The 17,299-nt window shown below is 34.6% G+C and overlaps 1 protein-coding gene and 1 pseudogene across 10 annotated transcripts; both read right to left on the reverse strand.

Annotated features, from left to right (window-relative positions):
- Positions 1–93: 93 nt before the first annotated feature.
- LOC107944117 (tRNA 2'-phosphotransferase 1) lies at positions 94–15,260 on the reverse strand. Of its 10 annotated transcripts, none has more exons than XM_041092597.1 (12): positions 15,173–15,260; positions 6,513–6,614; positions 5,906–5,950; positions 4,480–4,565; positions 2,189–2,272; positions 2,000–2,092; positions 1,733–1,880; positions 1,349–1,438; positions 1,152–1,206; positions 943–1,065; positions 570–626; positions 94–394 (listed from the first exon to the last, which is right to left on the reverse strand). In XM_041092597.1, the coding sequence occupies exons 2-12, from the start codon at positions 6,558–6,560 to the stop codon at positions 261–263; spliced, it is 963 nt and encodes a 320-aa protein (XP_040948531.1). In that variant the 5' UTR covers positions 6,561–6,614; positions 15,173–15,260; the 3' UTR covers positions 94–260. The 10 variants fall into 10 exon arrangements, with proteins under 10 accessions (XP_040948531.1, XP_040948532.1, XP_040948530.1 ...); XM_041092598.1 differs by having other exon boundaries at positions 5,906–5,963; XM_041092596.1 differs by lacking the exon at positions 15,173–15,260 and adding an exon at positions 7,381–7,687.
- Positions 7,673–16,962, reverse strand: LOC107944115 (putative pentatricopeptide repeat-containing protein At1g26500; annotated as a pseudogene).
- Positions 16,963–17,299: the final 337 nt, after the last annotated feature.

Consider the following 17,299-nt stretch of genomic DNA (forward strand, 5'->3'; position numbering starts at 1 on the left):
AAACTTATATAAATCCAGTTATTAACATGAATACCTCAAACGCAATTATGAAACAAAAACACAACACGATCATAATACCTTAAAACACAATTATAACAAAAACAAATCACGACCTTAAATAGCATGAAAAGTTGGAGAGAAATGGATGACAAGGATGTATACAAAATGAACATCTTTTATAAGATCCAATACAAATTTGTCATCACACAGGTTTAAAAGAAAGTGAAAAAAAAAAAAAAAGCTGATCATTTCATCCAATTTTAAACATTTGAGAAAGGTATAGGTTTTCTGTCTGGCCATGATTCTATTTTCTCAAAGCACTTGACAGGTACCACCCCATCAAAACCCTCAGTCAATATCACTTTGTTGTCTGAAATGTAAAGCTTCATGCCTTCTGCAGTCATCAAGAAAACAAGCGAAGACAACTTAAGAACCGTAGTTTGGCAAGAACAGATCAATATATGTTCGGCCACAACTCTAAAGAAAAGTGAGAAAGATGACTTGCAGTTATTGATTTGGTTCATAGAATCATCACCGGACTGAAACTTGAAAGAAGCAAGCATGCTTACCTTCCAAAGCTTTTCTAACATCAAGATAGATCAAAACGTTAACATCTCGTCTCATACCTGAAGAGGGTAAAAGAAACAAATCATCATAAGCCCTCTACAGCTTTTAGATTCACTAAAACTCAATTTATGCCGATTAGTGCTTGTCATTTCCCATTATCGCTTAAAATTCACGTTATATATCGGCATCTTAGTAATCCCCTTTCATAATCTTTAGCATGAATCCTATGGTGAAATGCAGATAACAAGCATAATAACACCCCTAAGCAGTTTGTCACGTATACAATGCTGGCATATTAAAAATAGAGAGTAAAATGAAGAAGTTCGTATGTCACAGTTCAGAGGACCAGTAACGAGAAATTTCATGATATCTCACCACTTATCACTTCACCGTCAGTCGGCAAGCCACTTGAGAAGTGAACATGCAATCTTTTCATGCGCTTCAAACCCGACTCCAAAATTGATTCCAAATTCCTCTTATAGGTTCCATGTACGCAAACTATCATCTCAGGGAAAATCAAGAGGATTATGCAAAATAAAAGGCATAAAGAAAGTCCATAAATCTAAGAGACATGATGTTCTTACATTGCACTTCATCAGCTGAAAGGATTTGTTTCAATAATCTTTCGGACTCAACTGTCTGCCAACGTGACATACAATATCTTCCTTAGAAGTGCATAGACATAAATAAAGATGCTCAAAACAACAGCTAAAAATAATCTAAGGTGAAAATTCAGATAAAGCATGAAGAAATTGATAAATTTTTAAGAAAGATTCATCACCATGACAGTGTGGCCTTGGTTTGCACGTATCAGAAGCTCCCCATTTTCCTCAACAAGGCTAAACCGTTGCTTATTATCTTTTCTGACAGCCTACAATCAATAAACATAAAAACCATGAAATTTCTTTTGGCTGCAAAACGAACATTTTCCTTCTCATGATTGTTTATACACCAACATTTTGGAGACCAAGAATCTAAATTACTACTGGTAACAGCTCAAAGATCACTTATAAGTGAACGACAAATAGTATTTAAAGAAGCCATTTTCATCAATTTTAACTACAAAAGTTGCATACTGCAATGATAGAAAATTTCAATCAAAATAGGAAAGGATTCTCAAGATTAAACAGTGAACAAAGACAAGAAATGATGTTACAAATTCTACCTCTTTGATATCATCAACAGTTTGTGACCTTAAAGGGATATTAGCAAATGTTCTCATATTCAGCTTCAGCAAATCTTCAACTTTGACATAACCATCACTTCGCATATTCAAATTCAGTTCAGTAGCCATATGTCGCAAAATTCGTGTCCTAAAAGAGATTAAACCAAAAAAAAAAAAAAACACTAATGAATAAAATCAATTTAATCATATATAAAATAAATAAATAAAAAGAATTGATAGAATGTTTTAATTTCCAACGCTGCTTACAAGAGTCGACCAAGAGCATCAATTTTGTCCTTGCTGCCGCCACGGCCTCCGGAGCTTTCTCGATCATATTTCATATCTTGACCTCTGCCTCCACTGCCAAATCCACCAAAAAGAATAAGAGAAAAATTTATTCAAAATGAATAAAAATTAGATTATTGATATGAATTTGCGCTTAAATTTGAAAATTACCTTCTATTTGAATGAGCGAAAGAAGAAAAAGAGGACATAGTGTTATTGAGGACTGTGTTCTCCAGGAGATGTAGAGCAGGGAACCTGGAAAGTTGAGTGGGGATAGTTGGACGACGCGTAACACAACAGCGTAAAATTCGAATGCTACCGTTAGTGAGACTAAACCACATATAGGGTAGTTAGATGGTATGCCAAGCTTGAAGATGGGTAACAATAGCGGCAGGAAACCAGTATACGGTGCGCTACGCTCGCGAGCAATGGTCTTTTTGCTACACGTGGCTCTTCCCACAATCTTTTCTGGTTAATACAGTGTTCCATAAAAATGTTAAAAAGTATTTTTCCCTTTTGGGTAATTTTCCCAATTTTCTTTAGGTTTATAGACTTTAAGCGCAATAGAGATGTTGATGCATCAATTATATTAATATATTTTATCTTAAAATTGTACTTATTCATATTTGCAAAAAAAATTAATCCAAATCATTTTAAATTCACCCATATTAATTTTACATTATTTTAATTTAATATTTAATAATTTATATATTTTTTGTTTATTAATTTTTTATATAATTATAAAATTATATTAATATTTAGATTAAAATTCGTGTTATAAATTATATAATATATAAAATAACATAATATAAAATATTATAGATTTAAAATCAAACTAGGTCAAATCGGAGCTTTGAATGTTTAAACACAAGCTCTGCCCGTATCCTAAATGATCTAATATTTCTATCCAAACTCTCAACCCGGAAACCCAAATACGAAAATCGTAACCCTAAACCTGAAACCAAAACCCAAACCGGGATATTCGTAGAATGGGATATAACAGAAAAAATCTACTTGTGTTTTACAAATCTACTTTTTCATTAAGATTCTTTACGACAAAACAGAAAAAATCCAAAGAATGATAATCAAAAAACATAAAAAGCCGAACTGAGATATTCAAAGAATGGGATATACCCAAGCAGTGATATAACTGGATGAGATAACACCAAACAAGGATATCACAGGAATAGGATATCCCTTGGAGGAATAAGTATGATAGGTAGCCCGGTCCAGACAAGAAAAAAAACCTAAACCAACCACTAAAACACTTAAACCGGAAGCTAAAAATTGTGAACCGGAATAAAAAAAATGCAAGATATCCTGGGAATAACTTATTCCGAGACGGTATATGACAGGGATAAAGCCGGAGCAGAATAAGAAAGAAAATTAACTACAGCAAGAGTTAAAAATCTGTACCGGATAGAAAATTCTTTACGACAAAACAGAAAAATCCAAAGCATGATGTCCAAATAAAATTAGTTTGATGGCAACAGTAACATTTATGGTAATTAAAACATGACTACTATTGTGTTGGGGAAATTAACAGACACAGAAGGAAAAAAGACGTTAGAAAAAAATGGAATCGGAGAGAATAAAGTGGAAATCGGAGTACTTCCATGACCAAGCTAACAAGTTCGGTATCAAAATTGAGTTTTGGAACTACTCTATATTCAAAGTAATTAAATAGTCAAGGCATTGGCATCCAGAAAATAAGATTTCTGGAATTCAAATGAGTTCAGTTTTCAGTTTATAAAAAGAAAGAAACTGTTATTTATGTTTACAAATTAAGTCTCAGACATCTTACCCAGAAAGAAATTAATGCTAATTAAACTTTATATAACAAGAGGAAAGAGAGTTTAATTATATTCATACCTGAAATCAATTTCCGATGATGTAGGGGGTTTCAAAAATTACAAAAAATAGAAACAGCAAAAAAAGCCCGAAATTTGGTTACCCGAAACTAAAAAATTTGAGGAAAAAATTGAAAGGATATCGAGAGAGAGAGAGAGAGAGAGAGAGAGAGAGAGAGAGAGAGAGAGAGAGAGAGAGAGAATAAATGGGAGAGCTATAGATTGAAGAAAACACAGGAAAAAAGGCTGAGAGAAGAAAAAACAAGAGAGAAGGAAATTATTTATAAAGAAGGGAAAAAGAGTAGCTAAAAAAGGAGAAAGGAACGTTAGAAATAAAGGAAAAATAGGACAGAATATGGGAATAAGCTGGTCATTTATTGCCAACTGGTTAGTTTAATTTATGGTAATATTTATGAAAAAAACGAGAAGAGAAAATTCCCAGTACAATTTCAGATTTTTTGCTTCCCATTAAGTAATTGACAGACTTTTTTTTATTGTTGATTTCTAAAACTGAAAACCAAAAGCCATAAAATAAACCAAAAAATACAAGTACAAAAGCATAGTTCTTAAAAGAGAGAACGGAAAAGACAATGTTGAAGAAAAGATTCATACCTGATGAAGCAAGGGATTCCAAAATCCCAAAAACAGAAACAGTAGAGAAAATCACAATATAGTGTCTTTGAATTCTTCTTTCGGGCCTAAAAAATATAAGAGGTAAAATTTGAAATGAGACAGACATAACAAAGGAGAGAATAAAAGGGAAAAAAAGGAAAATGAGGAGAGAATAAACTATGAAAACATGCTCAGTATCACAAGCCACAGGAACTAAGCAGAAACCCGAAAACCATGACCATTATCACAGCCCAAAAAAACAGGACAACTATCACAAGTCGCAAAAAACCAATGGCCACATAGGCCCAGAACAAAAAGAACACGAACCGATCCAAAAACCACGAAACAGTCCCATCTAAACAAACCACCCCAAAACAGAGATGAAAAGGCAAAAAGACAAATGTGGAATTCAAAGCATAAATTCACCAGAGCTCAGAGTACAGAAAACCATCCCCAGGAATTTCCACATTAAAGAGCTTATCATTTCTAGGGGCTCTACTGCAATTGATAGGAATAGGAGAGCTTTTCCTTGTAGCTTTCGAATGTGTTCCATCAGCAAAAGGAGATCGGCATTTTTGGGGAAGATGATGAAGAGGGAGGGGAAGATGGCCGTTTGGTTAAAGGAGTAGAGCTATACTTCAAAAGGGGTCGGGAGTAATCCTGCTCCAGATTGAAAAGTCCTACAATTAACCCCTCTAAAATATCTAGATGGTTGTGATGACCCAAATCTTGCAGGCCCATGTGGCTTCACCCTGCTACGGTACTGATTCCTTTGCTGCGCTACCACAACAAGAGTCTCCATACTTTTTCCTTAAATTTGATGATAAAAAGCCAGAGATTCAACAACACAGTTCGGTCCTATTACAACCCAACAAAGAAAACAAACCAAATCCTTCTAAAATCCCCTAAATCCTTGTTACAGATCACTGAAATTTAATAAAGGACACAACTTTGAGGCCAAATCATGCCCAGAACAACATCGTAAATTTCTCCACCAAATAATGGATATGATTATAGATCAACATGACATGTAACATATAAAAGGGGTAAACTTGTATGAAGGAATAAAATGAAAATCTTTTGATTGCAAAAAAAGAAAAGGGGGTGGAATGAGGGTGTTGGTGGGTTTGGATAGTAGGAATGAAACCTTCAATCTCATTTCTTTGCAAATGGGAAAAGACTAACTAGTCAGAAAAACAAATGAGAAGAAAATCAGACCTACCAAAGCTCAACTAAAATGTCATTTCAAATGCTAAACAATAGAGGATATCAAAGAAAAAGAATTCTTTAACATTCAGCAGTTCATCAGATAAAGGCGAAAAGACGATACTGTTACCACTCGGTTACAGTCATTAACAGAAAAGTCCCAAAAAAGAAAAACAAAGATTGTCACAGGAGCTTCATGCACTGAAGGCTAAGAGCATACCAATCCTGGAGTCCTTGAAGGGTCCATCATCCGTGTTGCTTGTCCCTGTGGTGGATGGCTAAGAGTGAGAAAAGATCAAATCCTATATGGTTCATGAAAAGTTGAGAACATGAAGAAGTTTTCCTATGCCATAATAGGTGAATCTTTACATATTATCAAGATACAAGTATGCTAATGAACAAGTTAAAAGATTTTATCTTGTAACATGCAGAACAGACTTCTCAAGACAGACCTTACAACCATGCATTGGCATCTATTGTGTGGTGTAGTCTAAATGGATTAAGTTGGATTTCCAGTGGTCTTATCTGAAACTTCAAGACCGTCCACCTATTGCTAGTTGGTTTTTGGTGGGAAGCATAACATCATATGGCTGAGAGCTTATAGTATAGTGTTTATTGTCCTGTCCACTATAAGTTAATTGTTATTCATTTTTTGTTGCCCCACATTTTCTGGAAATTCTCATAAATCTGTTGTTATCGTGCCTAAACATGAGGGAGTATCGAGATGTATCCAAAATCAATTAGGTTTGGCATTTGTTATTGCCATATTACAATAGCCCATGCCAAAGAGGGTAGGAATTCAGATATTTCTTGCAGCATCATGGCACCTTAGCCAAAAATGCATGGTGCACCAAGTAAAACACTGAACCACCCATTGCCCCAGCTAGATACAACCTCAGCAAATATTCAGGTCCAAAGATTCTTCCAATCTGCACAATGCAAAGTAATGAGCAAAGAAATTAAAATGGTTGGTGATTAAAGGAGATAAATAAAGGAGCAAAGGACTAGGAAGAAAAACAATGCAGACAGAGCATACAAAAACACAAAAATCAAATGTAGCAATCTTGGCCGAACTTTCCTACTAGGTACTAACAGGTCAGGATGTAAGTGAAATTTCAACTTAGGAAGATTGAAGTGACAGGAAATCCTACCACTTACAGAGAATTTTTTTTCCTTTTATAATTATGCAAGAAAGTTAAGTGACAACATTAATATAATAGCTTCATTTGGATGAGAATTTCAAAAACAGATTATTAACTTGAAAGCTTCCAAAGCTTGGTTATTCAAAGTGATTTCATATACAAACTTGCAAATTAAATTTATTAACAGATTATTAAATTGTGACATGCGTTGTTATGTTTAAAATTTCAGCATTTGAACCAATATTTCTATTAGAAATAACAATTTAACTCCTTCAAAAAAAAGTAAACTAAATTTTACTTAAAAAATGCTCAAGGACCTTTTTGAAAAAATATATAAATATTAGGGTTGGGGGTTGGGTGTTAAATTTTCTATCGGTGTTAACTTTTCCTCTTCCGTTGCCTGCAAAATATATAAAAAAATATGAAAATAATTCAAAATATATATGATTCATAGAACACAAGAACCTAACACTAAGCCAAGAGGTTATTAGCTAGCATTTTTCAAAGGTTAATAAGTCTGATGACGATATTTTCAAGAGAATGAACTACGTACCGACAGCATAGAGTCTGGAGCCTCAAGAGGTCCGATATTTGGCTACTGAACAAGGTGCAAGATTGGTTGTAGCCAAAGCTTGAAAAGAGATACCAGGACCCCACCGAAAGTTGGAAAGCATAGTCTTAGTTATATAGCAAAGGGGAAATGTGATACACCTCTACTAAGTCTTTGCTTCAAAGTTTGATGACTCTTGCAGGTCCAACATACACAAGGACAATATGTTGTAGTCTTGTACCATAATTGGGTTTCAATATAATTAGCAACTTCAACCAAAAGGTATGTATTTAGGCTACAACTTTTCAGTTTTTCAAGGTTCTTCTCATGGATCGACTGCCCTCTCTCTCCTCCTATCCCTAGTTGCCATTTTCTGGCCATATCTCTCCAATATATCAGCCAAATCAAATAACCCCACTTCCCTTAATTTCTTGCCAACCTCCTCAAACATCATTACACCTTCCTCATTTGAGTAGTAATGTAAAAATTTATTGTAATCAAATCTAGGCACTTCCATTCCTCTTTTCATTGTTCTCTCCACATACTTGGTAGCCTCTACTGTCTTTCCAGCCTTAATCAAGCCCCCAACAAATATTGAGTCAAAATTCACCAATGGATCATGTCCTTTCCTCCCTTTCTTCCCCAAATGACCTTGCAGTAACATGATATATGTATGCATTATAGGCTCACACCCTCTCTTTATCATCTCTCTAAACACTTGTGTTGCCTCCCCTGCCTTCCTCAACCTCAAAAGCCCCTTTATTAGTCCATGGTAAATGCTGATATCCGAATTCTCAATTCCTTTTACAATCCTATAAGCCTCTCTAATCCTCCCTCTTGCTAAAAGCCCGTAAATAATCGAAGCCAAGGTCAAATTATCAGCTTGGATCCCTCTTTGGCACATTTCTTCAAACATCCCATTGGCTTGCTCGATCTTGCCTCTCTTACACATCCACTTGATCACAAGCCTATAACTTGAAAGCTCCAAATCATGCATTCTCTTAACTCTCATCATTTGGAAAACCTTCATTGCTTCATCATATTTATTAGTCTTAAAAAGTGCCTCCATCATTGTCTCCACAACCTCAACATCAGGCTCAAACCCTTCATCCACCATCAGATTCCAAATTTTTGAGGCCTCAATCAAATTACCCAGATCACAAAACCCCCATATCAACCACTTATAAGTAACCCCATTTGGCTCAACACACTCTTTCAACTTGAAAGTAACAAACTTTGCCTCTTCCACAAGCTTATCCTTGCATAAACTTTCCACCACTGTATTAAAAGTCTCCAACTTGTATCCAACCCCAAACCCATTCATCAAATGGAAAAAACCCACACATTTCTTCAACTCCCTAGCTAATGCTAGGGTCTTTAAAGCTATCCTAAATGTCTTATCATTGACCAAACCAAGTTTTCCCATCTCCTGACAAGTTTCCCAAAAAAGGTCAATGTTTTTGGATTTTCCAACGACATCCAACATTTTGTTGAAGGTGACGGAGTTGTGAGTGAAGTGAGGGACTTTTTGGGTGTAGAGGAAGAATCGGTAGATGGGGTGCCAGGAGTATGGGAAAGTGTTGCAAACTTGAAGGAAGAATTCAGGGTTGAAAGAAGGATTGTAAGAAGAGAGGGATGAGTGGAGGCGTGAGTCAGGTGAGTTTTGCTGTTGGTAGAGGATGGTACAGACTTTCAGAAGAGTCGGTTGGTTGATTGGAGTTATGGGGTTGAGACAGTTAGCTGGGTTGCTGAGTTGATTTTGAGTTGACTCGGTGGCTATGAGACGGAGGTGAGGATCAGACAAGGGTTTAAGCAGAGTTTTTAATCTTCTTATCAACATTTTTTTAGTAAAGAAGAACTAGGTTTGATTTGAGTTCTTCCATCTGAGAAAACAAATCAGAAAAAGAAACTTGAATTGAAAGTCCAATACATTTTTCAGGCTTGGAAAAAAACAACCCAAAACAGAAAAATCAAAAGAAAAAAAAACTTATTCAGAACCAGCATGCATCGAGAAATCAACTAAGACAATAAATGAAGAAGAAATTGGTTATGACATCATTAGAGAATATATCCAACACATCTTTTTATCAATCTCATAAAACCATCAACAAATAAGCAAATTAAAATTATGTTAATCTAAAGGTTGCGACTAGAACCTATTCACTTAAAAGATTACAACTCAATTTCCCTTCATGTAAGGCTAGGTGATACGAGTCACAAAAGCCCAAATTCTTGAGGGCAAGGCCCAATAAGAAGATTCCAAGCCCAATCAAGAAATCCACCCATACTTAGTTGAAAATCAGGCCAAATTGTCAAAGTGGCCCAAGTTGTAAAGTTTTATTTTTATTTATTTATTTATTTATTTTATTTAGTTTAAATTTTTATATTCAGTCCAAGAGTCCCAAATAAAAGACCCTTGGCCGAATTTCCATATTAAAATAATTAGGAGTTTTTTTTAGTTTTAGTTTTAGTGTTCTAATTAAATTAGGAAAACATTTGAAAGGCCTATTTATATGGCTTGGCCAGCCACCCTACATTACATTACAATTACATTGAAAATTTCAGATTTGATTTGAGTGAAAATTCTCTTTGAGTTCTTGAAGGATTTTCTCTTGAGTTTTCTTTAGAAGTTGTTTTAACAATCTTTTTGATTGTGGGAGCCATCTTCAACCTTCTTCTTGCCATTGATATTCTTTGGAGGGGAGATTAGAGCCGTTTGAAGGGAGTTGTGAGATCTTTCGGGATTTCAAGGCTTCTTAGGACTTATCTTTTAATTTCTTACTGTCAATTCTTTCTTTATTTCTACTTGTGCTGAATCATTATCTAATCTATTTTCTGTTCTTATTGTGTTTTCAGCCTTTTTCTATCTTAAGGAATCAGCCCAAAAATCCCCAATTTCTAGGGTTTTTCCATACTCTTTTTGGGTGAAATTAGATTGTCGAAATTTGGGGAAAACTATCTTGGTGTTCAATTGGGCAGAATCACAATCTCCTTGAGGGTTTCAAGAACCCTAACACTTATTTCTATTCTCAATTTGATTCTTTGCTGATTTGGGGATTTTATTTCAGATCTGAAAATTCAAAAATCTAATCTTTTAATTTTCTGTTTCGTTTCAGATCTAATTGTTTAGGGTTTTCGTAGGAGTTTCTCGTGACTTGGCAACTCGATCTTGGTCCGTGCGCAACCCCGTATCATTTGGTATCAGATTTTGGGCGTTTTGGGTGTTCTTGGTTGATTTCTAAACTGATCTCTATTTTTTAAAGCATAAACGGCAGTTTTACCCAGAAAAATTGTTCAAAAAAAATTCATTTGAGTGGGTAAACGTTGTCCGATTGATCTGAAATTTTACATACATGTTTTTGGCACTGTGATTGAATATAAAAAAATTATTCCCGCAAAAAAATCAGTCAAAAAAATCAAAAAATACGAAATTCAATAAAAATTTAAAAAAGATTTAGCGGGTTGAATTTGGTGCCCAAAATTTCCAGATAAAAAATTCAATATATAAGGACACTCCAGATTTAATTTCGTAATTTTTGGAGATCGGGAACACCTCGAACGAAGTTGTCAAGTTACTCCGCAGTTTTTCGGGTTTTCTGTTTTCAGCAATTTTTATTGATTCTTAGCTGTAGGTTTTCATTTGTTTCCCTTTATTCTTCCTTTACGTTATCTAACACCTTCTTGTTTCTTGTGTTAGTAGGATTTAAACGTGTGCACAACTTCTTCCTCGGTGCAACACGAATCAATTGGTGTCTCGTCAGTTTTTGGCATCCTAGTGCAAATTAGGATTCTTTGGTAGTTTGGTTCACACTCTCTAATTGGTTGATATAAACTCTGATAAAGAACTCACAAGATTGAATTCGACCTCATTGAGAATTTGATTTTTTCTTTTTGAGTGATTAACGGTGAGGTTTGATAACTTTTATTTTTGAGTGTTGAGTGTTTTGCAGGTTTTAAAAAAAAATGTCTACAGGTGATAATACTAGTGACATATTTAAAAAATTCCAACAACAGTTGGACGAACAGGCTGTTGCACTTCGAGCGTTGACTGCTACTATCAATGAGGTGCGGTTGAATCAAGAGCCTCAATATCGAGATCAAATTAAAGACGATGTGGATAACCAGCCTCCTGCTCATAGGCGCGCTCCTCGGCGTGTCCCTAGAACTGATTATGATCTTCATGATCGTGGACAACCCTCTTTGGCAAAACCAAAGAGCGAGCAGCAACGAGAACATCTCTTTCATACTCGCTGCCATGTACAAGGTAAGCTTTGTAGAGTTATTATTGATGGTGAAAGTTGCTCGAACGTAGCCAGCACGACGATGGTGGAAAAGCTTTGCTTAACCACTACCAAGCATCCACGACCTTATCAACTACAAGGGCTTAGCAACGAAAGCCAATTTAAGGTCACTCAACAAGTGCGCATCGCCTTTTCTATCGGTAAATATCAAGACGAAGTCGTGTGCGACGTAGTACCTATTCAAGCCTGCCATTTATTGCTAGGAGAACCATGGCAACTGGATCGAAAAGTCACTCACGATGGTCGTACCAATAGGTATTCCTTCAAGCATCAAGGAAAGAAACTTACCTTAGTGCCGCTCACTCCGGAACAAGTCCATGAGGACCAAATCAAACTGAGAAATTCTGTTAAAACAAGTGAGGAAAAAGAAAAAAAGAATGAAAAAGAGCAAAAAGAGATTGAGAGTGAAAAGGAATGTGAAACAGAAAAGAAATTTGAAAAAGAAGTTGAAGAAAGAAGAGAAAATGAGTTAGAAAAAGAAACAAAAGAAAAAGACGAGGAAAGGCTAGTGAGGAATGTTTCCACTAACCAAGATATGAATTTTTCTTGTGTTGCTACTTTTCAGGTTCCTGAAAGATCGAAAGATAACTTTCAACTTCAATACCTCTCAAATGAAAGACGCTTTCATACGATCAACTTAGGCAAAGATGAAATCACACTACATGATCCCGAAGGTAAGCGAGGTAAGGAAATTTTAGAAACCGAGTCCAGTGCAGATTTGAAAATTATTGATAAAACTTTTGGTGACTTAGTTCTTAAAAGATCCCCTCATTTTGATCCAATTAATTGTTACTCTTCGATTGTGGTTGATAAAGTCATTACGAAAAGAAGCGTGATTTGTTATTCTCTTGATTTACCTTGTGTAAAATCCTCGAATTCGTCCAAATCTGTTTTGGAGAATAAGGTAACGAAATTTTCCAAATTTGTTTTCAATTTATATTCTTGCCTTAAACAGTTTATGTGGTTGTACATGAAGTTTGAGTTCCATTTGACAAAGGTTAACTCAACAACGGAGATTCGACTACACTATGCCCCCGATGAACGAAGGTTTGTTTTAAATGAAAAAGGTAAAATCGACCCTTATTCTTTTGCTTATCGAGGTAAGATGCTTGAAACCTTTGAAACACTTTTGTACTCCTCGGATAGTGATAAAGATCGTGTTGATGAACACTTAGATCGAAACATGCTTGACTGTCCTATTTTATTTATTGATGATCTATCTGTTTTGATGGTTGATAAAAAGATTCTTGTTTTTGATAATGCATGTGTGAGTGAATCTATAGACCGTCGATTAATGCATGGTATGATTATGCAACTCTGTGAACCATGTAAATCTTTTCAAATACCTACTTGTGACGATTATGTTTACCATTTGATTTATTACTCGCAATTTATTCATGGTTTGTGGGAACAATGTGAGACGACTGAATGCCTTAAAACATGTCCATCTTTGTTTCAAATATTTGACGAGGCAGTGGTGAGTAAATTAGATTGTTTGCATGGTAATCTGAATCTGTCCATTCACATGCGTTATACCTGTTCTGTTATGCTTATGATTGGACTACAAGCTTGTTTCCGTTGCTATTTACTATCTCATGGCTATTCTTTTCAGTGGACTCAATTGCCATTAGTCCCGTTCGATAGAGGAAAGTCGAGTTCATTTGATTTTTCAGATTCGAGGACGAATCTTTTTGAGGAAGGGGGGAATGATACGAGTCACAAAAGCCCAAATTCTTGAGGGCAAGGCCCAATAAGAAGATTCCAAGCCCAATCAAGAAATCCACCCATACTTAGTTGAAAATCAGGCCAAATTGTCAAAGTGGCCCAAGTTGTAAAGTTTTATTTTTATTTATTTATTTATTTATTTTATTTAGTTTAAATTTTTATATTCAGTCCAAGAGTCCCAAATAAAAGACCCTTGGCCGAATTTCCATATTAAAATAATTAGGAGTTTTTTTTAGTTTTAGTTTTAGTGTTCTAATTAAATTAGGAAAACATTTGAAAGGCCTATTTATATGGCTTGGCCAGCCACCCTACATTACATTACAATTACATTGAAAATTTCAGATTTGATTTGAGTGAAAATTCTCTTTGAGTTCTTCAAGGATTTTCTCTTGAGTTTTCTTTAGAAGTTGTTTTAACAATCTTTTTGATTGTGGGAGCCATCTTCAACCTTCTTCTTGCCATTGATATTCTTTGGAGGGGAGATTAGAGCCGTTTGAAGGGAGTTGTGAGATCTTTCGGGATTTCAAGGCTTCTTAGGACTTATCTTTTAATTTCTTACTGTCAATTCTTTCTTTATTTCTACTTGTGCTGAATCATTATCTAATCTATTTTCTGTTCTTATTGTGTTTTCAGCCTTTTTCTATCTTAAGGAATCAGCCCAAAAATCCCCAATTTCTAGGGTTTTTCCATACTCTTTTTGGGTGAAATTAGATTGTCGAAATTTGGGGAAAACTATCTTGGTGTTCAATTGGGCAGAATCACAATCTCCTTGAGGGTTTCAAGAACCCTAACACTTATTTCTATTCTCAATTTGATTCTTTGCTGATTTGGGGATTTTATTTCAGATCTGAAAATTCAAAAATCTAATCTTTTAATTTTCTGTTTCGTTTCAGATCTAATTGTTTAGGGTTTTCGTAGGAGTTTCTCGTGACTTGGCAACTCGATCTTGGTCCGTGCGCAACCCCGTATCACTAGGTAACACAGATGAATATAATTCTATCTTTAACCAAAATCAGAGTATTTTCACCACATGGATATATCAATAATCACACAAAACTTCCCATTCATCCGATATACAGAGATACCATGGGTCTAACTAAAACTTCCAATCAAAATCCATTTGCAAATCATACCCAACAGACCTCAAAAAATCCCAACTATTTTAAAGAAAATGTACTCAATACTTACCGACTAATGCAAGCACCTAGCAGTATGAAAAAGAAAACATATATGCATACACGAATCATGACAATGTCCACCGTATATGATCATGAAACCCAAATCGACAAGAACCTTTGCAATTAGCAAATCGGTTGAAATTGGCCAATTCTTATCAATATCAACAAGCATCTCAATTAGATTTTTTTTTTTAAACTAAAGTTCTTTTTGAGAAAACTAAGAAACAGAATGTCACAACTCACAACGAATTAAAAAAACATTTTATTACCATCCAGAAAAACTACCAAATAAACTCTACATGCGTCATAACTCCCACTGGGTTCCTAGAACCAAAATCAAGCCAACACAGAAAATAACACAAAAGCTATAATATTAAACAGAGGGAAACAAACAATCCAAAAATAAAGAGCAACATATAGTATACGATAAACAAACAAAAATGAAGAACAAGACCGACATCTATAGATCTGAAAGACGGAACGAAACAGAGATTTCCAAAGCTGAAAATCAAAAACCCTAAGAAAATCCCACTGAAATACAAGTAAAAAAGCATGGAGCTGAAAGCCTGAAACTAAAAAAGAAATTGACACCTGAAATGAGTCTTCGTTGAAGCAGCGAATTTCAAAAATCACAAAAACTAGAAACGCCAGAGAAAACTTAGGGTTACTCTCTCACGAAGGCAGCGGCAGCGGTTTGTTAGAAAGGATAATAAAGGGGGAAGAGAGAAAGAAAAATAGTAGAAAAAAGGGCAAAGGGGAGAGAATAAAGGAAGAACCGAACCTGAGAGAGATGAATGAAGAAAGAGATTTTATATTATTTATTTTGAAAACGGTTTGAATTTTATTTTATTTTTTGAAAAAATATCGGACTGGAGATTAAAATAACTAAATGTATGTTTGGTTTAATATAGTGGGATAGAATTGTAGTGTAATAAAGCTGTAATTAATAATTTTATTGTTTGATTGAATGAAATGGAATATAACTATAATAGTATAATTGTGTTTGGTTAAATAAAATAGATGTGTCAAGAAATCAAAGAATTTTAGCACCTAGAATGCGCCTTGTGCCCTTGACCATACAATTGTTGTTATTTGAGGAAACTTCCTTGCACATTCTTATGAAATAAATAGAAATGTTTAACAAAATTTCTAGACAAAATTTCGTGTTCTTACGCATATTAGAATAGCATATTAAACAAAATCATATTAAGCTCCAAACTTTTTGATTGGTAGTTCGAATTTCTGTAAAGAAAGGAAAACTATTGAAATATAATGTTTTTACTTGTTCAATAAGAGAAAATAAGGACACAAAAAAAATAAAAAGAAACATCAAAACGATTCCCTTTATTTTTTGTTAATCATTTAGGGTTTTATGGTAGATGCGAATTAGAAACATATCTTTGCTATAAAATCTCATAAATAGGATTCGGTTATTCAAAGATTTGCAAGAAAATGTCCTTCAATACAAAGGGAAACAAACAATCGGGAAAAAAAATAAAAACACATAACAGACAATAAACTATAAAAAAATGATGACATCGAAAGATTTAAAAAGACAAATCTAAGATGTGTTCCATAAGGCTGAACACCGAAACATATAACAAAAACACAAAAAAAAAAAGAAGCATAAATCTGAAAACTAAAACAGAGATAAAAACCACAATACCCGCAGAAATAAAAGATAAGCATAGGTCTGAAACTTAAAAAGACATGAAAAAGGAAAGTTAGTAGAAGAGAAAATCATACCTGAAATCAAAATCCGATGAAGGGGATTTCAATATCCTGTTGTAGCAGGTACTTTATCGAGAGAGAGAGAGAGAGAGAGAGCGAATAAATGGGAGAGCTATAGATTGAAGAAAACACAGGAAAAAAGGCTGAGAGAAGAAAAAACAAGAGAGAAGGAAATTATTTGTAAAGAAGGGAAAAAGAGTAGCTAAAAAAGGAGAAAGGAACGTTAGAAATAAAGTAAAAATATGACAGAATATGGGAATAAGCTGGTCACTTATTGCCAACTGGTTAGTTTAATTTATTGCAATATTTATGAAAAAAACGAAAAGAGAAAATTCCCAGTACAATTTCAGATTTTTTGCTTCCCATTAAGTAATTGACAGACTTTTTTTTATTGTTGATTTCTAAAACTGAAAACCAAAAGCCATAAAATAAACCAAAAAATACAAGTACAAAAGCATAGTTCTTAAAAGAGAGAACGGAAAAGACAATGTTGAAGAAAAGATTCATACCTGATGAAGCAAGGGATTCCAAAAATCCCAAAAACAGAAACAGTAGAGAAAATCACAATATAGTGTCTTTGAATTCTTCTTTCGGGCCTAAAAAATATAAGAGGTAAAATTTGAAATGAGACAGACATAACAAAGGAGAGAATAAAAGGGAAAAAAAGGAAAATGAGGAGAGAATAAACTATGAAAACATGCTCAGTATCACAAGCCACAGGAACTAAACAGAAACCCGAAAACCATGACCATTATCACAGCCCAAAAAAAAGGACAACTATCACAAGTCGCAAAAAACCAATGGCCACATAGGCCCAGAACAAAAAGAACACGAACCGATCCAAAAACCACGAAACAGTCCCATCTAAACTAACCACCCCAAAACAGAGATGAAAAGGCAAAAAGACAAATGTGGAATTCAAAGCATAAATTCGCCAGAGATCAGAGTACAGAAAACCATCCCCAGGAATTTCCACATTAAAGGGCT

This window comes from Gossypium hirsutum, chromosome D05, assembly GCF_007990345.1.
Source record: "Gossypium hirsutum isolate 1008001.06 chromosome D05, Gossypium_hirsutum_v2.1, whole genome shotgun sequence".
Classification (NCBI taxonomy): domain Eukaryota; kingdom Viridiplantae; phylum Streptophyta; class Magnoliopsida; order Malvales; family Malvaceae; genus Gossypium; species Gossypium hirsutum.